At 41.2% G+C, this 26,682-nt stretch overlaps 1 protein-coding gene across 1 annotated transcript in view; it reads left to right on the forward strand.

The window, feature by feature from the left end:
- The window catches only part of Cpm (carboxypeptidase M), a 60,273-nt gene extending 34,247 nt beyond the window's left edge, over nucleotides 1-26,026 (forward strand). The window contains exons 3-9 of the mRNA XM_042698729.1: nucleotides 600-697; nucleotides 12,975-13,147; nucleotides 15,221-15,405; nucleotides 16,899-17,069; nucleotides 19,043-19,195; nucleotides 21,345-21,493; nucleotides 24,890-26,026. Of these exons, the coding sequence (XP_042554663.1) occupies nucleotides 600-697; nucleotides 12,975-13,147; nucleotides 15,221-15,405; nucleotides 16,899-17,069; nucleotides 19,043-19,195; nucleotides 21,345-21,493; nucleotides 24,890-25,132 (1,172 nt within the window). The 3' untranslated portion in view covers nucleotides 25,133-26,026. The remainder of the gene's footprint in view (nucleotides 1-599; nucleotides 698-12,974; nucleotides 13,148-15,220; nucleotides 15,406-16,898; nucleotides 17,070-19,042; nucleotides 19,196-21,344; nucleotides 21,494-24,889) is intronic.
- Nucleotides 26,027-26,682: the final 656 nt, after the last annotated feature.

The raw sequence follows: 26,682 nt of genomic DNA on the forward strand, positions 1-26,682 counted from the left end.
GGCATTGTTAGCACGGCTTTGGTTTCTAGTCTACTTGGCAAAACTCATGCCCATTAAAGGTACTGCAAAGGAGCCATGTCACATCAGCGTTTGAATGCAGAATTTCTTACTTAAAAAAACAAAAACAAAAACAGCCCTCCTCCTGAATTACAGTTTCATTGCTGTCGTTATTTTGTCACTTTTGTGTGTGTGTGCTTCAAGTTATGGCATCCTTCCAGTCAACCATCAACTATAATTTAGCTTTGTATAATTGTGTACCTTAGCAAGATGGTTTCTATGAGAGTCTAAGAGCTCAGAGAGGAGTATAAAAACATTCTGGAAAAATAAGGGCAATGTAACCTAATAAGTGGTCACATGTTAGAAGTCACATTGGAGAATAACAAATATTTGTATTATAATGATCTCACTGGCAGTCAGTGAGATCATTTTAAACCTGGAAATGTTAGCCAGATGAAGGAGCTAAAGTCACCATGATCTGTAAAAGTAATCAGATGGGAGAAACAGCCTCGTTGGTCTCCTACTCTCATTCTCCCAATGTTCATTTGTCATTTTAAGAGACAACTTAATTTTCTCTTCTTTTTTCCCCACCCCCCGTAAAGGTAGAAACCTGTGGGTGCTCGTTGTGGGGCGGTATCCAAAGGAACACAGAGTTGGGATTCCAGAATTCAAATATGTGGCGAATATGCATGGAGATGAGGTATGTACATGCTGCGCATTTCTGAAATGTCACCAGAAAAACTTCCCCTCAGGTGGCTGAGCTCTCGGTAGTTACTAGACAGGAAGCAAGGCAAAGTGTCATGTATCATAACAAAACAGGAAAGGCCTGGAGAGTTCTTCCTGTGGGACCCCTGAGGAAACCTCAGAGGCCAGGTCCAACACATCCAGCCATTTGCTCACATGCTCAGTGCCCTCAGAGCAACCAGGGCTGCTTTTATAGAAGGAGCTGGATGAGCCACAGCACTCAGCTCTGAACTCCTGCAAGCTGGGTCCCTTGCCTCACTTCCTGGTTGGCATTAAGACTATGCAGCATATATCAGACAGCAGTGGCTCACGCCCATTACCCTGGCTACTCAGAAGGCTGAGATCTGAGGATCATGGTTCAAAGCAAGCCCAAGTAGTTAAGTCTGTGAGATTCATGTCTACTTCGGCAAAAAGCTGGGAGGGCAGGTATGGCTCAGGTATGTGCCAGGCCTTGAGCAAAAAAAGCTAAGGAATAGCACGCAGGCCTAGAGTTCAAGCCCCAGCACGGGCAGGTGTGTGCGTGCACACACGCACACGCTCACACACACACAAATCAGAGTCAATGCACATTTCAGTATGTACACACTGCCAACATAGCGTAACACCAGGGATAGTATGAGTGGCATGCTCTAGTGTGCTGAGCTTCCTGACCTGGCTTAACCCCGACTTCATAGGAATTGGCTCCACCTTCATGACACACCTCTTGTCCCTGCCAGGCATGCTGACCAACCTGCCCACCAAAGGGAGACTTCTTGCAGCCAAAGCTAAGATGTGCCTACCTGTCTCTAAGGAGTAGATCTCCGAACCTAGTTTGGGAGTGGGTGATACTCAATCCATTTGAGCATAATCCATTTGAGACTGTTTTTCCATGAGACTGTGTTGCTGGAAGTTAGACCAAAGTTGCTTTTAATAAAACAACTGTCTGTTGCACACAGCAGTCCAGACTTCCTTTTCCTTTTGTTATCTAGTCTATTGATCAAGGTCCCATGAAATCCATTTTTAATAAGAGACAGATGGCACTTATTGTCTCCAGTAGCTTGTTTATTGAATTCCCAGCATTTCAGAGGATGCAGTCTGCTGCTCAGAAATTAATCCTCAGAAACTTCCAGAGATAAGCTCTCACAAGATTTGTTTGTTCTTTCCATGCATTTCCCCAAATTTCTGGCATCTTTCTCTCTGGCTAGTTAGTGCTTTCCATCAAATCAAGACCTGCTAGTTCACTGTGATTCTTTGAGAAATGCCAAGCTTTGAGATTAGGCAGGATTGGGGGGGGCGGGAAGAAAAAGAAGAAAGCTTTTAATGTGCTTTGAAGTGGAGACTTGATATACTGTTGACTTCTTCTGTGTCCCAACTGGTGGCAGGGTCTGGGTTTTTTGGAGATATTAAGAAATTTATTTTTTAACATTTTTATTATTATTATCTTTAAGTAGTTGTATAAAGAAGTTCCCATTCTACAAAACAGTTTATGAATACAAAGTGTCTGACAACATTGTCACCCATCTGGAGCTATGAAAAAATTTCTTATTCTGAATGTGAGGCTTATGCATACCCTGCCCTCCTGGCATCACTGGGAGCTAGAGGACAGGACAGCCTGACTGAGGAACGGAGGAACAGACGTCTCAGTGGAGAAGTCTAGCCACCCCTTGTTTACTCATTTATTGGAATTAAAAGAGTTTTTAGCACCTTTCAAAGCCTGTCAAAGCTCCTAGTACTGCTAAAGAATATAAAGTAGCAACTATGCTCTGGTGGCTTATGCCTATAACCCTAGCTACTCAGGAGGCTGAGATCTGAGGATTATGGTTCAGAGTTAGCCCAGGCAGGAAAGTCTGTGAGATTCTTATCTTCAGCTAACCACCAGAAAATCTGAAGTGGTGCTATGGCTCAAGGTGTTGGAGCACTAGCCTTGAGCAAAAGACTTCAGGGACAGCACCCAGGCCCCGAGTTCAAGCCAGTGGCCAACAAATAAACATTACGAATAAAGAATGTAAGTAGCATTTTAGGCCAGTATTTCTTCACTTCTTTGGAAGTCTTCATTGATAATAGCAATACACACACACACACACACACACACACACACACACACACACACACACACACACATACACACACACACACACACACACACACACACACACACACACACACACACACACACACACTGACTTATGACTCCAGGATTTAGCAACCACATGTGGCGAATCTCTACAGGAGGCACATGTGCATGTACACACACACGGTAGACAGAACTGACACTATTTAAAAACATTTTCTCTGAACCACACCTCATTGTGTGTCTGTGTGTAGTATGTGTATGTATCTGTGTGTGTATCTGTGTGTGTGTAGCTGCCACACTTTTTCCCATGGCTCACTGACAGCACCAGGACCCAATTCTTTCCACCATACCAGACATGTTCCCCCCATGGATTTCACTGTATCTCATTGTACCTTGTTTTAGAATTAGGTCTGTTTCCCTACTAAAAATATTCTGTTAATTTTTCTACTATAGATGTAAGAAAAAGTGACTTTACGATTTCTCTGATTGTAACAACCTAGACTAAGTAGAGGAATACAGGAGAAAACGCCAAGATACTATTGGTAATTCAGGAATGGTAAACAATAAAAAAAAAAGCCTGTTTTACTCCAATGAAGAAGTTTGAGTTTATGTGAGAAGTGTTGGACTATAACTCATTCCCCCTTATCTGATTATTACATCATTAAAATCTTGAAACTCATTAGGAGAAAAAATTCTAATTTTTTTTTTTTAAAAAAAAACAAACTATGGTAAAGTGTTTGTCTGGCAAACTTGAGGTCTTAGTTCATTCTCCAATGCTGTAACAACAATAGCAACAATTATTGTTATTACAATACAATTACTGTTTCTACAAAAGCAACACTGATGCACATTAGAAAAAATACAAATGAGGCCAACACAGGCAAAAAGTTAGTAAGACCCTAACCTCAACAAACATGCCAGGTATAGTAGCTCCTGACCGTGATCACAACTACAATGGGAGACACAGAAAGGAGAAATCATACAGGCTGGCCCAGGTGAAAACATAAAACTATATCCAATTTTTTTTTAATTTAAAGCACAAAGAGCTGGAAACATGGCTCAGGTGGCAGACTAGCTGACTAACAAGTGTGAGGTTCTGAATTTTAAACCCAGTACTATGAAAAATAAAAAAGTAATACAAAGAAACATAAAAGAAAACATTATATGTTGGCCTTCCAAAAATTAGTACTGCTGATTCTTATTTATCATTCTAGATATCCATGTCTGTGCATGCACTTTTATCTAATAATAGTATGCTATGTTTCTTTCTTTTTGTTGTTGGGCCAGTGCTGGGGGCTTGAACTCAGAGCTTTGTGCTCTCACTTGGCTTTTTATTTTCTTTTTTGGTTCACAGCTGGCACTCTACTACCTGTTCCACACATCCAGTCCAGTTTTTTGTTGATTAATTGGAGCTAGTCTCTCAAACTTTACTTCCCAGACTGGCTTTGAACTGTGATCCTCAGCTCTCAGCCTCCTGCATAGTGAGGCTTACAAGCATGAGACACTAGCACCTGTTTATGCTGTTTTCCTTTTGGTTAACATTTTAAAATTAGTACTCACTATCCTTTTATATCAGTAAATGTTTGTCTTTATTTTCTATCTCTATATTTTCTAATTGTTTTCAAGGTGTCCTCAAAATCGCTCAAAACAGATTCTCGTCCAGTATTATGAATCATATTTGGTTGATATATCCCTAGAATCTCTTTTATAGTATCATTTGAAGAATCATTTTATGACATTAGGCTTTCAAAAGAGATTGATCAGGAGCAGAAAGGGAAGGAGGAAGGGTGAACAAATGCAATCACAATATTCACTAGACTTATGTGGCAAATGAACTGTGCAACTGTGGGCAGGGACAGGGGGAGGGGAAAACTGAGGGAAAGCAAAGGAAGAGGTGACATTGTCCAAAAGAGGAAAGTACTCATGACCTGACTTATGAAATACTAACCCCTCTGTATAACACCTTAATAATAGCAGTAATATCATTTTTAAGGACATTGATCAGTTGTCCCTCCTACAGAGTCTCTACATTGGATTTTTGGTTTCTTACAGTGTCACTGACTCTATGCCTCTAAATCCCTCCATTTGCTTTTAACTGAAAGTGAGAGCCGAGAATTTGCTGATTCAGTTGGAACACTATTAGTAAATATACATTTAAGGAGTTTTTCAGATGGTCTAATTTGATTGATACTGAAGGTCTGAGATAGTTAACCTTACTACACTCAGAAATGCAAAAGCAAAAAAGAAGAAGAAGAGGAGGAAGAGGAGGAGGAAAAGGAAAATTATGGATTGCAAAAACAGCTGAAAATGGCCATAGACAAGTGTTGTTGCATAAGCAGTAATACCATTTGTAAGCCCACTCCTTACTTTGTACGTGTTTTTCGTTTTCTCTTATTCTTACAAAGAACAGATAGTTGTACTAGGGGCAAATTCCTTGTCCTGATCATGTGCAAAGGTCACAAGCTCTTAGGAAAGGCAACACTGAAGATTTCTGTCACCTCTCTCGGTCTCTCAAATCTTCCTGTGCCCAGCGCCCTCTCCTGGATTTTTGTGGGATCACTTTGGGGAGCTCACAGACACTAACCACGTGAACCTTTGTCCTGAGGACAGCATAGGAGAGTATTTCTGAGGTTCTGCCTTTGTCATTTTAATAAGCCTACCCAAGGTTTTTCTGGTTCTTCCAGACCCTGATTTGCACACACATTGGAATGTTCAAGTGTAGAAGCCCCAATTCTAGGTTTAATTTATGTAGGCTGCTATTGACACACCTGAAATTTAATCATTTTAATTGGAAGGGTTGAGGCAGCTCACACTGAATGGGGTTCTTCCCCTCCCTTACTCCAGATACTCAGATCATTTAGGTTGGGATCTTTTTATTTTTTATTTTGAACAAGTACTGGGGCTTGAACTCAGGGCCTGGGTGCTGTCTATTAGCTTTTTAAGTGAAGGTTGGTGCTCCATTGAAGCTACAGCTCTGCTTTGGGTTCTTTGGCTAATTGGAGATAAAGGTCTCATGGACTTTCCTTCCAAGGCTGGCTTCAAATCTTGATCCTCAGATCAAGATTCACCTCCTGAATAGTGAGGATTATAGGTGTGAGCCACCACTGCCCAGTTAGGTGTACCTTCCCTCAGTGCTCCTGGTTTGCTATGGAAAAAACCATATCACAAGCCAAAATCAGGCTTGTCTGAAAACCATGGCTACACCCTCACCCAAGAACTGACATCCTGATTGTTTTGCAGGAGGAGCCCGTAAAGGTCTATGCCCCTCATCTCTTCCACAAGAGCCTCTCCTTCTGTTTTGTGCCTATCTTTGATCCTATGTTCTTGAGAATTTTGAAAAACTTTTTTTTACTTGGACAATCTCTTTTTTAATAAGATATTTCTAATTCCTCTCCAGTAAAAATATCAAAATGAGACAAAGTATTTAAAGGATTAAAGTGTCTCGGCCTGATCAGCAACTGCATGGTCCTAAATTCAAACCAAGAGGGAAAAAAAAAAAATATAGTACCTGGAGTTTTCAGCTAACACAGCAATGACAAAATGCAGGTCAGAGCCTAGACCAGTTCAGCTCAAGTTTCCTTGACCACAGTATCCAAGTCCTGATTACTATAGTTGTAGACTAGATAGCTTCCAGGGTGTGTTTATTAAGTTTAACTCACTTATGATACTAACTAGAGGGAAGGAGAGAGGAATTTTTTAAGCTTCTGAATTAGTTTTACTCTGATTCTATATAGTTTTAAGTATGTAGACTCTTGAAAAGTTTACATCACATTTAGAATTTCACATTTGGTGGCATCTAGTTATATTTTATTATATTCTAGATATAAGGAAAAAGATTCCCTAGAGTGTAGTGATTACTCAACCTAAAAATTAAGGACAAATGATTCTTTACACATCTTCTAGATATAATAAATAGTTTGAGATGAAATTTGTAGCTGTAAATGCTTATGTTTACAGGGTATTTTAATTGCTACACAGACACAATATCTGAAATTGCTCTTATCCTACTCATGTAATAGAGGTTCCAGATTTATGAGAACAAAACCAAAAAGTAGCCATGTGCTAGTGGCTCATGCTATAAACTTAGCTACTCAGGAGGATGAAATTTGAGGATCACAACTGAAAGCCAACACAGGCAGAAAAGTCTATAAGACTCTTTTTTTTTAATTCATTTGTCTGAAGTTTTATTTTATTTTATTTTTATTGTGAGAATACTGTACAGAGGAGTTATAATTACATGGGCAAGATAACGAGTACATTTCTTTTTCTTTTTTGGGGGGGGGGGTTCAGTCGTGGGGCCTGAACTCTGGGCCTGGGCGCTGTCCCTCAGCTCTTCAGCTCAAGGCTAGCGCTCTACCACTTGAGCTACAGCACCACTTCCGGCTTTTTTCTTTTTGCTTATGTGGTGCTGAGGAATCGAACCCAGGGCCTCATGCATGCAAGGCAAGCGCTCTACCACTGAGCCACCTTCCCAGCCCCGATAACGAGTACATTTCTTTCTTTTTTTTTTGGTCTGCCGTCCGGCTTGAACTCTGGGCCTGGGCGCTGTCCCTCAGCTCTTCAGCTCAAGGCGAGCGCTCTACCACTTGAGCTACAGCGCCACTTCCGGTTTTCTGGTGGTTTATTGGAGATAGGAGTCTCACGGTCTCTCCTGCCCGGGCTGGCTTTGAACCCCGATCCTCAGATCTCAGCCTCCTGAGTAGCTAGGATTACAGGCGTGAGCCACCAGCGCCCAGCTTATGAGTACATTTCTTATCAAGCATTGTTCCCTCCTCTTTGTTTCCCTTTCCCATCCCTTCCCATACTCCCCACCTCCACCAAAGTTGTGAAGTTAGTTTTTCCACATAACATCTTGTATATCTCATTGTTGCAATGGGTCCACCTGTATCCCTAGTTAAACAATTTGTTTTTTCCCTTCCCCTCCACAAATTATACCAACATCACATACAGTGAAGGCAGGGGTTAGACCATGGGGGATAAGACTCTTATCTCAATGAACTCTCAAGCAGCTGGAAGTGGAGGTGCGGCTCAAGTGGAAGAGAGCTAACCTTGAGTAAAAAAGTCTAGCAAGAAGTTAAGGCTTTGAATTGAAGACCCAGTACCAGAAAAGCAAAGTTTGTTCTCTCATTGTTGCTTTCCAGTTTTTGTTGTTTTGTTGTTGATTTTTTTTTACCACTACTCTAAAATAGCAAAATGACCTCAGTGGTACAATGTTTAAATGATTAAACTGCTTCTTTTTTAAGTTAGACTAAGCTCTTTATTGATTATTCCAAGTAGTACATCATCTTCATTCTAAGCATATATTCGATTCCTCAAGTAATGCTTTTATTTGTCCTTTTAGTGACCAGATGCCCCAAGTTTTTGTCGTAAGCAGAAATGATAGCCCTGAACCTTGTAATATTTGTTCAGTGTGGAAAATCCTTGGAATCACATTATTATTTATATGTCTCACTCACTGAGCACCTTAAGTCCACATGTTTTCAAAAGTCCTTCCTCACAAGACTCGGCTTGATAGTGGATTTGTCAACAGTAGTTAATTAGCAGTTATTTATTAAATACGTGGCATATCAGGAGTTGGGCAAGATAGACCAGGGATACTAAGGAAATGGATTAGGTCCCACGTCCAGGCTTAGACATGGTGGAGTGGGGGAGGACGTGTCAGTCAGGTGACTGTAATGTATGTGAACAGCATTAAGTAGCACAGATGTGATATGTAAGGGCCACACCAGGAAAAGTATGACAGGTAAAATTAAATCTGGGGTCTTTGGCCTGTGTGCAGGGAGTGTACAGGAATTCACCAAGAGGCAGACTGGCAAGGTGGCAAAAATCCTTGTTCACTTCCCAGGAGAGCTAGGGAACCAAGTCTATAATATATGCATGTGTGTGTGTGTGTATGTGTGTGTGTGTGTGTGTGTGTGTGAGAGAGAGAGAGAGAGAGAGAGAGAGAGAGAGAGATGCTTATAGTGTCCATCATGGTGTTAGGGCTGGGTTTGTAAACATCAGTGCTTATGGAGAAAGACTGTATTACTGACATTTTGTTTTGTAGTTTGAGTTCAGCTAGCTATTCTAGGAAATGGTTGGAGTTGTCAATTTCTTTGTTTATTTATTTATTTTGGCAAGGAGGTTATTTGTCTGCTTGTCCAATCCTTTCCAGGAATATATTGTCAAAACAATACATAGATTGGGTTCTGCTTGAATTCACAACAGTCTGTAAAGCAAAGCAAACTGCCTTCCTGCCAGACAAAATGGAGTCCTTTACGAAATGGAGTAAGTTAGACTAATTTGCAATGGGGGGAGGGGGAGGTGGGTGTTTCTAACAGATACGTAACATGTAGATTGATATTTGAAGAAGAAGAACTAGTTAGGCAGTCAGCTAAATGAATCAAATCTGACACACACCACACTGGAGTCCCAGAACTGATCATTTCCTTCTAGAACCTGCCTTGCAGTATAGCATTTTAAAAACAGTCCACAATTAGGAAAGCCAAAGTTTCTCTGGCACTTCCTCTCTCCTCTCCCTCTTATACAAACACACTACTACTACTACTACTACTACTACTACTATTACTACTATTACTATCTGTGTTATAGTTTCTTTCTTCAAAAAATGTTCCTGGCTGAGTGCCAGTGGCTCACACCTGTAATCCTATCTACTCAAGAAGCTAAGATCTGATGATCAAAGCCAGCCTGGGAAGGATGAAACTATTATCTCAATTAATCACCAGAAAACCGGAAATGGCACTGTGGCTCAAGTGATAGAGCGATTGCCTTGAGCTGAAGAGTTCTGGGACCACACCCAGGTCCAGAGTTCAAGCCCCACAACCAACAACAACAACAAAATTCCTGTTCATAAGCATTCTTGGGAGAGCTAGACTCAGACTCACTTATAACTGTCTGGCAAATTGCACAGTGGCAGAAATTGAACTACACCTGATAGGGAATTTGTGTTCTACTTTCTGGATTGCTGCCATTCTAACTGTCCTTGAGTCACCGAAGCTTGTGTGTGAGCTGCTCTGATGTAGGGTTCATTCTTACAGTAAGGAAGCACGCACGACAAAGGAAGTGCTGGCTAAGTAAAGGCATGCTGATTTGATCCATTCTTTCTTAAAATATGAACTCTCCAAGGTCTCATACTCAAAGACTTCATTCTAAAGTCTTAAAATTAGGAAGGGAAGCAAGTTTATGCATAAAACATAAGTGAGTAATGGAGATATGGATGGGAAGAATTCATTTGAATAATATTTGGCATAAATTTGCTGTTACAGAAATATCAAATGAGGCCCAATAGAAAAAAAGGGTTTTGTTTTAATCCCTCTGGAGTTTCATCTGTTTTCTTTGGTATTCATGAAATTATCCAATGCTTAATTGTTTCTTTGTCAGTCTCAGCAATGAAGAATACATGATGGTTGTGGAATATTGAAACAAAACATTTTAGTTATATGCATATCTCCTGAACCATGGTTTTACTGTTTCTGTAAAAAATAGCATGGTTTTAAGCTGGGCACCAGTGACTCACACCTGTAATCCTAGCTACTTAGAAGGCTGAGAGCTGAGGATCTCAGTTCAAAGCCAGCCCGGGCAGGAAAGTCCATGAGACTCTTATCTCCAATAAAAACCACTGGGGGGGAGAGGGGGAGGATGGGAAGGGATGGAAAGGGGAAACAAAGGAGGAGGTGCAATGCTTGATAAGAAATGTACTCATTATCTTGCCCATGTAATTGTAACCCCTCTGTACAGTAGTTTCACAAAAAACAAACAAACAAACAAACAAAAAAACGCTAGAAAACTGCAAGTGGCGCTGTGGCTCAAGTGGTAGAGCACTCACCTTGAGCTGAAGAGCTGAGGGACAGCACCCAAGCCCAGAGTTCAAGCCCCACAACTGACAAAAAACAGAATAAAATTTTAAAAAAATATATAAAAGGGGGAATAGAGATAGGAAAGAGTAATAGAGTGAATTGATCAAATATTACATGAATATATGGAAATAGCACAATGAGGTGCTTTTGTACAATTAATGTACACTAATAAAAAGAATTTAAAGCAGGTTGTATGACATATTGTATGTATTACCTTTTAATAAGATGTATGAAATTTAATCATATTTACATGTATTAACCAGAGAATAAAACCAAAATGATTGAAAAAGTCATGTGTGTGGAAGAGGAAGAGAAAAATGAGCAGGAAAAAAACTGAGGTCAGGTTTGAGTGATTTCCGCTCTGAATTGCATTGCTATTACATGTGAAGATAAAATTCACATATCACAATGTTTGAGGCCCTGCTGTCACTATCCTGTGTAGGATAACAAAATATATAAAGGAGAGTTGGTTGTTTTTTCTTTATGTGCCAGTGAGGCCGATAAAGGAGTGACCCAGGGGTCATCATCCTGGGTCAAAGTGTTGCATTTCTACAGTGCAGCAGCGACCCAAGTACTTTTGAGACTCCATTAAATGCTTTCCTGAGCAGCAGCAACAGTCAAGTCCTCATCTAACCTCTGCCCCACTTTGTCCTGGTTCCTAGCATCTGTCTTCTAACATCTGGTCTTCAAGAGCAGATTCCTCTAGCCCAGAATCATAGGTACGATGTTATATAGTCTAGTCACGTCTTATTAGGAAGACGTGACTAGACTATATAAAGTTTTTTTAAAAGTAAGAAAAATTGTAAACCTCCCTTGGGTATTATAAAACGAGAACCCCTCCAGTCCTTCAGTTCCCAGGTCCTCGGTGGCACAGAAGGTAATTTAGTTGGATGTGAAAGCTTTTTAATACTTACACTCTTTTACTCATTGTTAGAAATATATATATATGGGGCTGGGAAGGTGGCTCAGTGGTAGAGCACTTGCCTTGCAAGCCTGAGGCCCTGGGTTCCATTCCTCAGCACCACATAAGCAAAAAGAAAAAAGCTGGAAGTGGCGCTGTGGCTCAAGTGGTAGAGCGCTAGCCTTGAGCTGAAGAGCTGTGGGACAGTGCCCAGGCCCAGAGTTCAGACCCCACGACTGGACCCAAAAAGAAAGAAATATATATATATATACCAAAGTGATAATGATACAGAGGTGTATGTGGGGGGTACTTGGGTTTGAACTCAGTACCGCCTGCTTGCTAGGTGGGTACTATACCTACTGACCAAATTTCTAACCCTTTTTATACTGGTTATTTCTCAGACAGTCTCACTTCATTCTTGGGCATGCACCTAGAGGAACCTCGATCCATTTATCATGCTACAAAGCTAGTATTAAAGGTGTATGCCACATACTCAGCTACTTGTAGAGAAGAGGTCGTGAGAGTATTTTTCCCACTGGACTAGCCTCAAACTGTGATCACCCTCTCTCAGCCTCCCAAGGAGCCAGGGTTATATGCATGAATCAAGGTGCCTAGCTTAGTTTTTTTTTTTTTTTTTGGTGGGTCGTGGGGCTTGAACTCTGGGCTTGGGCGCTGTCCCTCAGGCTCTTCAGCTCAAGGTCAGCGCTCTGCCACTTGAGCCACAGCGCCACTTCTGGTTTTCTAGTAGTTTATTGGAGATAAGAGTCTCACGGACTTTCCTGCCTGGGCTGGCTTTGAACTGCGATCCTCAGATCTCAGCCTCCTGAGTAGCTAGGATTACGGGCATGAGCCACCGACGGCCGGCAGTTTTATTTTTTAATATAAGCAAAAAGGTGGGTTCATTTAAAAGAACAGATAGCCCCCCCAAAATGGTGAACAATAGGCCAATGGCTTAGGGTTTCATGTTTCTATGGTTCAGAAACATCAAATGGAGATCAGAAATGCACAGAATCAGAAAAAAAACACTACAGAAATGTGCAAGAGGGCTTATAATGGGAGACAGTGGACATCTGAAACCTGTTAAAATTATTAACTTGATTAATAAATTTGACCTCAAGCTCTACAATGTTGCATGTAGCAGTAGTGAATGTTCTTTGAGATTCTGCTTCTTTCTTGACCATTCCGTAAGTATTGTGGATGACAAGCAAGTAAAAATTACTATGATCAGAACACATGTACTCTAACTCATTCTTGAAAAAGTAAGTTATTGTGGGTTCAATCTTCATCACCCCCCCCCCCACACACACACACATGAAATTATGTACAAATAAGTGCTAAAACTTTTACTAGCAAATCCATTTAGGCACATGATTGTGTCCTTATTGCATCTGATCTGGCAGCACCCCTTTTCTCTTCCACACAGACTGTGGGGCGGGAAATGCTGCTCCACCTGATCGACTATCTCGTAACCAACCATGGGAAGGACACGGAGATTACAAAGCTCATCAACAATACTCGGATACACATCATGCCTTCGATGAACCCAGACGGCTTTGAATCTGTCAAAAAGCCCGACTGCTTCTATAATAGTGGAAGGTAAAAGATGAGTAGGTCTAACTTAATTGCAAACAAGACAAAACAATGAAAAGGCTCTCCTCATTAGGCAGGTACCTGTCAGCCCAGAGAAGACGAGACCCCAAATGGTATTGCACCTGACAGCCTGTGTCATGTCAGGTGTGCTGATGCTCTTAACTCTTGCCTGTGGCTGGTAGGATGAAACATGGAGTCCTGAGGACTCCTGTGCCCGACTGTCTGCTCCACCTTCCACCCCTTGGGTACACCCCCATAGTTCCCCAGTACCAGTCTCTCTCACCATCCTCCATCTATCTCATGGTACTACCAGGTGGCACACCCCTCTTCCCCTCTTTACCTCTCCCTCTGCTTCAGCAGCAGTCCCTCCAAGATGCCTCTGACCACACATCCTCTATCAGGTCTCCTGGTAAACTCTCCAATCCACTTTACCCTCTGAGCACTATTTTCCTTCTTCCGTCCTTCCTTCCTTCCTTCCTTCCTTCCTTCCTTCCTTCCTTCCTTCCTTCCTGCCTGCCTGCCTGCCTGCCTTCCTGCCTGCCTGCCTGCCTTCCTTCTTTCTTTCCTTTCCTTCTTTCTTTCCTTTCCTTCTTTCTTTCTTCTTTCTTTCTTTCTTTCTTTCTTTCTTTCTTTCTTTCTTTCTTTCTTTCTTTCTTTCTTTCTTTCTTTCTTTCTTTCTTTCTTTCTTTCTTTCTTTCTTTCCTTTCCTTTCCTTTCCTTCCTTTCTTCCTTCCTTCCTTTTTTGCACTAATACTAGAGCTTGAACTTAGGGCCTGGGCAGTGTCCCTTAGCTTTTTCACTCAAGGCTCTCCCACTTGAGCCAAAGCTCTACTTCCAGCTTTTTGATGGTTAACTGGAGATTAAGAGTCACAGAATTCCCTGTCCTTCACTGGCTTTTAACCACAAGCCTCTCATCTCAACCTCCTGAGTAGCTAAGATTTACAGGTGTGAGCCACCAGCACCCAACTTCAGAGTACAATTTTCAGTGTGTGATTTCTTATTTAATATCCTCTCCTCTCACCTCTCCCTCCCCACCCCACAATGCCCACAGAACTGGCAATTACTGGAAGGCAGGAATCCTGTCCATTCATCATTGTTAGCTCCCTCATTCCTAACACAGAACCCAGGTCTTCAATAATTAATCACCATTGATTTGCTAAGCCAGTTGTCTCAGAACTAACCAGAGAAGAATAGCTCATAGATAAGTTCTGGTATGAACAATTTATTTTATTTCAAGCTACCTTGGGAGGTTTAGAATTTCTCAAATATCTAATATTCCCCAAATATCTAATATACATGCATAGTTGTATAATTTATCATTTTTTCTTGCCAGGCATGGTAGAATATGTCAATAATCCCAACACTTGGGAGGCTGAAGCAAAAGAATCATGAATTCACAGCCAGCCTAGGTCACATAGTGAGATCCTGTCTCAGAAACATGAAACAATTTTTTTCATTGAGAAAAATAAAATCTCATCACTGGATTTCTTTAACTCTATTTCTAGCATATCTATCACAACCACTTTCCATGGTATAAAGTGTGTTCTCCATGATGAGATCAATGATCAATGATCAGATTCTATGTAAAGAGCTGTCCCCACATTTGGTGACTCAAAACAACAATCTTGTTATTTAATCTTGGTTCTGTGAGTCAGAGTCCTGAGCAGGACAGAACAACAACAGCTAATCTCTGTACCGCAACCCAGTCAGTCTGAGACAACCATCTAGGTTGTCTAGGGTCTTATTCTGGCCTTTACCTAGTTCTTCACTTCCCCATGGGGCCTTTCCAGGTGGTCATCATTGGGGTCTGAGGTTCTCAAAGGAAACAAGAAAAAGTCCTAAATGCAAGCCTCTGCTTGTATCATGATAGCCAATATCTCACTAGTGACAGCAAATCACAACATAGAGGACTATATAGGACAAGAATGCCAGGTGTGGTTCTGGAAGGCTACCAAGGCCACAATCCACACTTGCATACATTTGGGAAAACATCCAAAGCCCAAGCTAGAGGTCTGTACACTGCAAGACCATCTCCCTCCCACACCACTAATAAGTCCTAAAACATTCTTTCTTTTAAAGGGGCAATTCTAATGACTATGACCTGAATAGAAATTTCCCAGATGCTTTTGAATACAATAATGTATCAAGGCAGCCTGAAACTCTGGCAATCATGAAGTGGCTGAAAACAGAGACATTTGTCCTTTCTGCGAACCTCCATGGCGGTGCCCTGGTGGCCAGTTATCCATTTGATAATGGTGTTCAAGGTAAGCCATCTAGGCCTGCTTGGTTCTCCCAAGTGCAGACAGGAGCTGCAAATGCTCTGACACTGAAGGAAGATGACTTAACTTTTTCTGGCTAGGAGGAGCCTCGTTTCTCCAGTCCTGACCCATTCTGCCTTGTGACTCTTAAACAGTATCAGGGCAGTGAGAATGAGCTGCAACCAACTTTGTATTTGTTAGTGGAATAGTATGATCAAATTTAGATGATCTCATAAGAGTCAGCATGGCTAAAAGCAAAGAAAACCAGAAGAACTTACCTTTCTTTGCTGATTACATGGCCTGGGATTGGTCACCTTCCTTCCACCTCTGAATCAGGATACATTGCCCCACACCCACTGTAGGACAACAGTAGCTTCTTTTAGCCAGTGTGGTATCTTTAAGGAAACTTTACAGACCTCCATAGATTTGCAGATTTAATTTTAATGTTTCAAGATGAGTCTGCCTTGTTTTGTATGATATTACCTTATAAAATAGAAGAGTAGGCCAGGACCAGTGGCTCATGCCTGTAATCCTAACTACTCAGGAGGCTGAGATCTGAGGATCATGGTTCAAAGCCAGCCTGGGCATTAGACTCTTTGTTTTTGTTTTTTTTGGGGGGTCCGGTCGTGGGGCCTGAACTCTGGGCCTGGGCACTATCCCTCAGCTCTTCAGCTCAAGGCTAGCGCTCTACCACCTGAGCCACAGTGCCACTTCCGGCTTTTTTTCTTTTTGCTTATGTGGTGCTGAGGAATCGAACCCAGGGCCTCAGGCATGCAAGGCAAGCGCTCTACCACTGAGACACCTTCCCAGCCCCTGGGCATTAGACTCTTATCTCCACTAAGTAGCTGGAACTGGAGTTGTGGCTCAAGTGGTAGAGTGCTAACACTGAGTAAAAATCTAAGGATAGTGATGTGCTCTGAGGTCAAGTCCCAAAAACAGCATAAAAAAAAAAAAAGAGAAAAAGGGGGGGGGGTAGTCATAGAGATGGGAGGGCAGGGATGGTAGGGGAAAAACAAAGGAGGCAACAATGCTTGGTAAGAAATGTACTTATTACCTTGCTCATGTAACTGTAACCCCTCTGTACAGTATTTTCACAATAAAAAAATTTTTTTAATTTAAAAAAGAGAGAGAATAGTTGGGACCAGTGGCTCATGACTCTAATCCTAACTACTCAGAAAGCTAAGATCTGAAGATTGCACTTCAAAGCCAGCATAGGTAGAAAAGACCATAAGATTCTTATCTCCACATAGCCACCAAAAAGCCAAAAATGAAGCTGTGCCTCAGGTGGTAGAGCACAAGCCTTGAGCAAAAAAGCCAAGTGATAGCACAAGACCCTGACTTTAAGCCCCAGGTACCAGCACAGAAAAAGCAGAGGGAGCATTTGTGGAAGTGGGTAAACTGTCTTCTAAGGAAATGACAGCAAGTGTACTTGTTAATATGGTGGTGTGTATTCTGCTCTAAAGTGAACCAAAAAGTCTTTCTCTGACTTTTAAATATAGCCACTGGAGCATTGCTCTCCCGAAGCGTAACTCCTGATGATGATGTTTTCCAACACCTTGCATACACCTACGCTTCAAGAAATCCCAACATGGTGAAAGGAGATCAGTGTAAGAATAAAATGAACTTTCCTAATGGAATTACAAATGGATATGCTTGGTATCCACTCCAAGGTGAGTCTCTCTTCATTTCCTCCATTCTCCATATTGCTTTTACTTAACGGTTCAAGCTCATTCATTTTTGACCCAAAAGTTGTCCAAAGATCTTTAGTCACAGCACAGGCCCTCACTTGTGTCTTCATCTGCTGATATCCCAGGAATAGTGATGGTGACATGGTTTGAGAGATGCTCAGATACATTCCTCCCTGCTAATGCCCCACAGACATTTAGTCAGAATCTGCCTGCTAAGAAAGACAAATAAGACACAGATCTTACTTTCAAGTACAAAGCACATAAATAATAGTGGTGTCAGTGTGATTAGAGTAAGAATAGTGGTTTAGAAATGATAGAGGATATCATCCAGGTATAAAGCCAAAAACCAGTAGGAAGTAGAGAAGATCTTGGAGAAATCTAACACTTGGGTCCCTTCTAGACAGGCAGCTGATACTCAGATCCAGGTAATTATTGTTATGCGAAAGTGGAAAGCTAGTATCACCAGACCTTCCAGTTCACAGAGGAAGTGGGATCACATGAAGTACCATGGTTTCAAAAACTACTTTTCAACAGGCTAAACAAAAGAACTCCTCAGATAGAAACAGCAAGAGGGACCTCCAGTTTCCTACCCTTGGAATAGGATGGTCAGGTAAGGGAGAGGGTAATTGCCATGTAGGGTATATGGGAAGGAAGGATATTTTTTACTAGAAGGAATTATAGAAACAGAATCCAAGGGATGTGAGGCTTGTATTAGTCTAGGAACTGAAAAATTATTAGGAGGGACTTAGGAAGGGCAAGAGGAGAGACAGTAGAATGCAAAGCATTCTCTTCCTACCTGAATTTGCATTTCTGCACAAAGGCCACTTCCAAAGGTACCTTCTCAGTTGGCACTCTGGATGCAAAAGCTGTCTACTAATCTTGCACTTTTGTGTCGGGCACACTGCCGCCTTTCCAGGTACTGTAAATAAATGTAGACCACAACCAATCAGTGCAGGCCTCAGGTCCAGCGGGACACCATGACATCTCGAACCTCTCTGCTGTCCATAATCTGCCCCTGCCTGCTAAGGCCTCCAGCAAGGCAAAACCCTGCCCTTGCCTCTTCATGGCTAGCAAAAGACCCCTTCAGCCAGGGGCAGAGCTGTCCTTCATGCGGACTGTTAACTTTCAAGACAGATCCACATGTGTAGGAAATTTACTAAAACTCACAGTTACTGTTGGAAATTGTTCCCAACTATGTTTTTGAGAGTTCTGTATCCTCAGGAGAAAACAAAACAAAAACAAAAACAACAGCAGCAAAGCCAGATGCTTAAGAAGTTCAGAGCCAATCTCCTGACCCACTTATAGATTCTGCTGGCCAAACCTGACTGGCTTTATCCAGAGCTTTACATTCATTCTCCATTCCCCATGCTTGACATTTCCAAGCCCAAATACTTAGCTAGGGATCCTTAACATACTTGGAATCTTTGACATGCTCAGCCTACCAGAGCCTTTTCTCTGTCTCTCTCTCTCTCTCTCTCTCTCTCTCTCTCTCTCTCTTACTCCCTCTCCCTCCCCCCCCTCTTTCTTTTCTCACATAGGATCTCACATTTTTGCTTGAGTAGGCATGGACTGTGAGCCTCCTATTTTATCTTTCCCACATAACAGAGATTGGGGGAAGGGTCTTGCTAACATTATCTAGGCTGGTCTTGAACAGTCATCCTCCTGATATGTTTCCTAAATCCTTAGGATTATAGGCATAAACCATGGCAATCAGTCTCCTCATTTAATTGTGAACCACAAATGAACTTCAGTCATCTCTGATATTCATATGGAAATATTTAGGAGTGACTGGTATGCCTTGGGTAATGAGATGTGAAGACCATGTTAATCTGTCAAATTCATGCTCTCATGTAGTTTTTCTTGTAACTGTCTCATTCACTTGTCCCCAAAGTATGTGATGCTTGGCACCACTCCAATTTTAGACTTGAATAAAAACAAAATTTGCTTGTTTTTAGGTGGAATGCAAGATTACAACTACATCTGGGCCCAGTGTTTTGAAATTACCTTGGAGCTGTCATGCTGTAAATATCCTCGTGAGGAGAAGCTTCCGTACTTTTGGAATGATAACAAAGCCTCGTTAATTGAATATATAAAACAAGTGCACCTAGGTCTGTAAGATTTTTACTGATTCCTTGCCAAACACAAAATATAGCATGGGGCAGGCCCATTGGCTGCAGCACATATATGTTTCTCTCTTCATTGTGATATCAAACTTTGTTCTCGGTCCTCTGTTGTTTCTGGGTCCTCTGGCTTTTTCTTCATGAGCCATGGATTAATTTAACCTTTCTCTTAGACTTCTTCCCACATTCATTCTTCAGTGTGTTACCCGGTGAATTCTTTTCTGAAATCCCTTTATCAGTCTCAGCAGGAGAATGTAACTGAGCAGGAATCACAAAGCTCTGCAGAGGGAGGGTGGCCTTCAAAGTATAGTGCTGGCAGAATGTTGCCACTGAAAGATCTTGGTAAAATGGCAAATAACACAGAGCTTGCAGCATAAGAGCTGCTATTATTAATTTTGAGGGCTTAAAATTTCACTTAGCCAGGTACCAGTGGGCTCATGCCTATAATCTTAACTACTCAGGAGACTGAATGTAGTGGTTCAAATCCAGCTTGGGCAGTAAAGTCAGTGAGATTCTTACCTCCAATTAACCGCCAAAATGCCAAAAGTAGAGCTGTGGCTCCCACCAAGTGGTAGAATGCTAACCTTGAGCACAAATGCTAGGGGACAGGACATGAGTTCATGCCTCAGTACTGGCACACACATAAAAAAAAAGTCCATTTAACATTCCATTGTATGAGGAATATGAAGCATATATATATATATATACACATATATATATATATGTAATTTATTTTGTTTGTCATAGAGCTTGAACTTAAGGTCTAGGTACTATCTCTGAGCTTTTTCTGCTCAAGGTTAGCACTCTACCACTTTGAGCCACAGTGCTACTTCCAGTTTTCTGGTGTTTAATCATAGATGAGTACTTTCCTGCCCGGGCTGACATCAAACCATGTTCCTCAGATTTCAGTCTCCTGAAAAGTTAGGATTCCATGCATGAGCCATGGGGCACCCACCTTGAAGAATATTTATCTACCTTCCTGTCCCTATAATCTGATGGGAACAACCCAGTATTTACAAACACACATCCACCCTGCCCCCTTGTGGTTGAAGACAGAGACAATTTTTTTAGTTTAATAATGAAATCATGTTTCAAAATACTGGTGGTGCATGTAGTTATTACTTATAGAAATCTTCTTTCTCCCTTGATACCAGAGTATTTTTACTTATAGATAATGGGAACAAGCACCTCCTTGTTGAGATTCCTGTAGGTTAAGAAAATTACTAAAATTGGTCAAGCTGTGTTGCCTTCAGCACTCACTAAAAGGCTTCTGAGTCTGAGACTTTGACACATCTCGAAGTCTGTGACTGTCTTGTCTGCCTCTGTTTTCATGGAAGGTCTGGACTAGAGGACCAGTGGCTAGGATGTTCCCATGCTGTTTGGTCACCTGATGTGTTTAAAAGCTGGAGCCACAACTGTCTGGCCCTCAGCCTAGTCAGCTGAGGGATGTTTGTTGTGGTACTTGAGATCACACCCAGGACTTTGGGCATAGTAGGCAAGCACTCAACAATTGAGCTATATACTCCAGGCCAACATTAAGACAACATTGTCTGACAGTGCTGATGTGAAGATTCTGAGAGAAAATACAACTTAAGCACTCAGCATAGAGCCTGGAGCCCACTAAATGCTCCTAACTATTGTCTTAGAACCATTAAGTCTCCCATCAGTCAATTCCATGCTTCCAGCAACCTTTGATTGTAGCTTCCCCATAGTTCACCTGACTGTAAGACAAAACCATCAGGTTCTGTGTACAGTAAGTATCTTATAAAGTAATGTACTGGCATTTTTTTTGTTCAGGGTTTTATGAAGTCTACCAATGGCATGTTACAGTATGCATTAATGCTTGAACAAACAACTTGGAGATGATAGGAATGAACTTAGATGGTCATCTGTGTGTGTTTATTTTGATAAAATGTACAATGCACAGAAAAAACCAACAAACCTATATAAAGCTATAAGTCAGACTAGCAGCTTGACTATAATGTAGAGATCAAAAATACCTTCCCTTCTGTATACATTATTAACTCAAAATAGCTAATAAATATTAAGCATACTTTCCTTAAATTGTTACAGGAAAAATACTTTCCTATGCTACAAAATGTGATGTTTATATTCAGTTTTTCTTTTGTATTTATAGGCATAAAAGGACAAGTTTTTGATCAGAATAGAAACCCATTACCCAATGTAATTGTGGAAGTCCAAGACAGAAAACATATCTGTCCATTTAGAACCAACAAATTTGGAGAATATTATCTACTTCTCTTGCCTGGTTCCTATACAATAAATGTAAGTATGCAATCCTAATTGTTAATAACATTACAGATCTTACAATACTCACCCAGGAGAAATCTAAAGTAATCCTGGAAAATTCAAAAACAGCCTCAGGCCTGCAACTGGAAGGGGTAGAGGGGCAGCAGAGGTAGGAATGATAGGAACAAACTAGAAAGAAAATGTTCCTGACAATGTTTTCATTGAAGCCAAGTCCTATTTTGTATGGTGTCTTTTATGATAAAGAAGCCTCATTAATAATAAGATTAGAAGGGAGTCCATGTGGTTGTGTGTGACTGCCAGAGAGAAGTCAGGGCAGAAAAGGAGAAATTATATTTCAAGGACAGTGATAAGAAAGAACTCTGAAAGCCAGCAAAGTGACAGGAGCCCTAGCAGCATAGATAGTTAGAAAGGCAATCTAGAAAAAAGAAAACAGCATTTGGCCCTTCAATCTTGGAATGAAACTGCTCTATAAGGTCAGTGGGAAGAGACCCCAAAGTATAGCAGTAGACTGACACTTCTAAACATTCAGGAGAATCCCCTGGTACTTACCAGCTTTAAACCCAGTCTGGAAAGCTGGCTAGTCTAAAAGTGACTCCTCTCACTTTGGACTACCCTCAACTCTCAGAACTCATACTACTACAACAGCTATTGCTAGTCACCATCTTGACTTAAGGAGCTGGGAGCCTAACCTTGACCCTGTCAGGAAATTTGGGCTCATGTCACTTCACAGGGCAGCAGACAGCTCTCTGAATCCTGTAGCTTCAAGACCAAACAGCTGTATACCCACAAGTTCCTAACCTTAGACTTGTAAACAATGTTGCAACGTCCCAGATTCACCCACACCTGTCCCAGCTTGGAAGTGTCCAAGTCTAGCTCTAGGAATGCAGCCACTGGCTCCACTCCCCCCATCACCTGCACTCACCTGGTCCCCTTCCCATGACTGTGGGACCACAGCTCTGTGTACAAAAACCCTTGGCTTTCACTTTAACTTGTACTTGGGGACCATGGGAAATGCCCTTCCACATTTTTTTAGCTCCAGGACTGAAATTATTAATGTCACAAAGCATGTCCCCACCAATTTACACTACATGATTTAGAGACATACCCACCTACATCCTGCAGCTCTAGGACTAAAGATACAAAGCCATAAGTTCCACTACCTCCTGTTCTCAACCTATGGGTCCAAGAAAATGTCTTCCTCCATTGCCTACGCACACCTCCAAGCATGGGGGTACCAGTGCCACAGCCCAAACACTATCTGCTCATATGCCAGAAGAGTTAGGAACATCTTCGTAGCCCACACACCTTGGACCACATCACTGGGATCATTTTTCCTTATTTCACAGATCCAGGAAAAGGTATGATCTGAGTCCCACAGCTACCCAATAGTGGCTAAGGGTGCTATATGCTAGTACCAACTGCAGTTTCCTCATGATACCTAAAGAAGATCCCCCTCTGGCTTCCAAAACATTGAGTTCACAGTTATAGTGCCATGGATCCCAGCACCTTTAAAGACCAGTGATAAGAGGTTGAAGCAATAATTAAAACATATCTGCTGGGCACCAGTAGTTCATGCCTGTAATCTTCAGTTAACCACCAAAAAAACTGGAAGTGGAGGTGTAGCCCAAATGATAGACTGCCAGTAGACCCTGAGTTCAAGACCTAGGAGCAGCACACACCAAAAAAACCCTCCAATTTTACTACCTCACTGTGAAATTCTATTAAACATTTAAAGAACTGATTTTGTTGTTTACTTACACTAGTCCAAAATTTTGAAATGGAAGACTCTGCTAAACTATTATAAGAGGCCAGCATTACCCTGATACCAAGGAAAGAAAACTACAGAACCATATCCCCGATGACACAGAGGGAAATACAAAAGTTCTTGATGAAATTGTAGCAAATTGAATTGAACAGTATAGCAAAAGATAATACACCAGGATCAAGTGAGATTTCTCTCAGGAATGCAAGGATGGTTTGACACACAAATCAATACATATGACACAACATATCAACAGAATGAAGGACAAAAACTAGGATTGTTTCAACAGCTGCATAAAAAGAATTTGATAGGATTCATTGTCTCTTCATGATTAAAAAAATATAGGGCTGAGAATGTGGCTTAATGGTGGTAGAGTGCTTGCATAGCATGATTCCTCAGTACCACATAAACAGCAAAGGCCAGAAATGGTGCGGTGGCTCAAGTGGTAGAATGCTAGCCTTAAACAAAAAAAGCTGAGTTCAAGCCCTAGGACTGGAAAAAAAAAAGGAAAAAGAAAAGAAAAAACAAACTAGGAGTAGAAGGAAAATAGTAGTTATACTGAAAAATCATCATGAATAACAAAAAGATGATAGCATTTCTTCTAATATCATAGACAAGGCAAACATGTTGATTTCTATCACTCTTACTTAATGTAGTACTGGAAGTTTTAACAGGAGCAATTAGAAAAAGAAATAAAAAGCATTCAAACTGTAAAAAAAGACAAGTATTAGACAAAATACAAATAGAAAAATGGGATTATATCAAACTGAGAAACTTCCGTGTAGCAAAGGAAACAGAATTAAGAGAAAATCTATAGTATGGGGAAAATATCTGAAAAATATTGATTTGACAAGGAATTTATTTCCATAATTATATAAGAACTCTAAAAAGCTTAGCACTAAAAATTAACAAAAACAGTCCAATCAAAAATATGTTATAAAGAGCCAAGCACTAGTGGCTCACTCCTATAATCCAACAAGGCTGAGACCTAAAGATCAAGATTTGAAGTCATCCAGGGCAGAAAAGTCCCCATAAGACTTTTAACTCCAATAAACTACTCAAAAAGGCCAGAAGTGGTGCTGTGTCTCAAGCGGTAGAGCACAAGCCTTGAGCACAAAGAAGCTGAGGGACAATGCCAAGCCCTGAGTTCAAGCCTAAGACTGGCAAAATAAACAAAAGGGGGATGGGGGACTAACGAACTAAACCAGCACTTCTCAAAAAAGAAAGATTTATATACTTAGATCAGCAAGGAAAATGGGAATTGGGAAAAGTTATAATTGTGATTTCCAATGAAGATCTTAAGTATAGACTTGGGACAATAACTGTTCACTTTTGCCCTCCACGAAAATGACAGCAGAATCAGCTTACCACTTCCTGCTTTCTCCTGACTTGCATCAGTAGATAAGTTACCCATATGTCTTTATTTCATCCTGTAATTCTTGGCAACAGCATTAACAACTGAGTGCATCCACAGGCCTTGGATAGCTCCTCAGTTACCAGGTCATGAGGCCTGGCAGATTGTTTCATGCATTGTACAAAGGCTGTATTTTAGTGGTGGGTATCAATGTTTTCAGTATTGGCACTACAAAACATCTGAAGTCACTCATACAATTGTTTCTTGTTTCTTCCCTCACCCCCCACCCTCTCAGGTTACAGTCCCTGGACATGACTCACACCTCACAAAGATGGTTATTCCAGAAAAATCCCAGGACTTTAGTGCTCTCAAAAAAGACTTTCTGTTTCCATCCGAAAGGAAACTGGATTCTATCCTAGTATCAAATCCTTCATGCCCGATGATTCCTCTATACAAAACAATGCCAAGCCACTCAGCTGCAACAAAGCCTAGTTTGTTCTTATTTTCACTGACTCTTTTGCGCATATTTTTCAAGTAAAATGTGAAGCTCAACCTCCATCATCACCTGGAATCAGGGATTAGTCACACCAGGTCACAGCAATGCTAAACTCCCTTTAGTGGTACCTCAACTGGAGAAACTCCAGTCTTTCCTAAAAAGAGAAATGGATGTTCCCAATGTGTAGGGTACTACTGATGATTCACTTTAGAATGGAAAACTATCAAGTATTTCCCATTTAAATTTAATGTTGAAGTAGTCTTAGAAATTGTTGAATTTGAGAAGCAAAACAGAAGTTCCTGCAAGAAAAAAAATGGAGCCAATTTTATATATGAAAATCAAGATGAATACAAACAAGAGATGGACATTTATTGACCACTTACTGCATATGACTTTGCCAATTGCTATTTGTGAATAATGCTATAACTAGTTGTCCACAAAAGAAGAAATTATCACAAGACAGAATATCTAGCTTTGCTAATGTCCTAAGGAGAAAACATGTCTCAGTGGCCCAAGAAATTATAGGATGGTAAAGTTATCTACAGCACCTCAAGTTATCTACAGCACATTGGTTGAGTCTTTCTCCCTCCAGAGCCAGTGTCCCTGCCTTTCTGCAGCTGGATGCCAGTTTCTGAGGACATCCTAATGTGCAACTCCACCTTCTTTTAAGCCTCAGATTTATGTCCAGTTGCCCACTGTACATACATACCTGGATATGACCCATAGGTACGTCACTCTACATTGACCATTGAATAGTTTTCCCCTACTGTATTTTTTAATCTCAATTATTGGTACAACCACTCTAGAAATCTGAGTGATCCTGAGTCTTCCTCTTTATTCTTCATGCCATATGTTGATAGGTTCATTAAGAAATGGTATAAATATTGGCTAATTCTAGCCAAGTGCTGATGGCTCTCACCAGTAATCCTAGCGACTTAGGAAGCTGAGATGTGAGGATGGAGGTTCAAAGCCAACTGGAGCAGACAAATCCAAGAGATTCATCTCCAATTAACCAGCAAAAAGCCATAAAGCACCATCTTTGAGCAAGAAAAAGCCAAGTTAAGAGCAAAAGGCCCTGAGTTCAAGTCCTAGTACTGGCAGAAAACCCACATCAGCTGCTTTGTTTCCTAAACACTTAGCATGTTATTTGTTTGGGTCTGGAAAGACATTCTGATTCACATTTGTTTTCTGGTCCTCCTTTAAAACTGCATTCAGGGACTGGGAAGGTGGCTCAGTGATAGAGTGCTTGCCTCGAATGCATGAGGCCCTGGGCTCGATTCCTCAGCACCACATAAGCAGAAAAAGCCAGAAATGGCACTGTGGCTCAAGTGGTAGAGCGCTAGCCTTGAGCTGAAGAGCTGAGGGACAGCACCCACACCCAGAGTTCAGGCCTCATGAACAACAACAACAAATACCTTCATTCAAGTTGGAGGCAGAGGCATGGCTGAAGTGGTAAAGTGCCTGCCTAGCAAGCATAAAGGCATTAGTTCAAATTCAGGAGTTGGGGGGAAGAGGGGGAAAGTGGGGAGAAGACTTTGCTGATCATCATCACAAGCAATTCCATTCCATTCCTTTCCAGGAAATCTGGAGTT

Source organism: Dipodomys spectabilis, unplaced genomic scaffold, assembly GCF_019054845.1.
Source record: "Dipodomys spectabilis isolate Male_0828 unplaced genomic scaffold, ASM1905484v1 ptg000234l, whole genome shotgun sequence".
NCBI classification, from domain to species: domain Eukaryota; kingdom Metazoa; phylum Chordata; class Mammalia; order Rodentia; family Heteromyidae; genus Dipodomys; species Dipodomys spectabilis.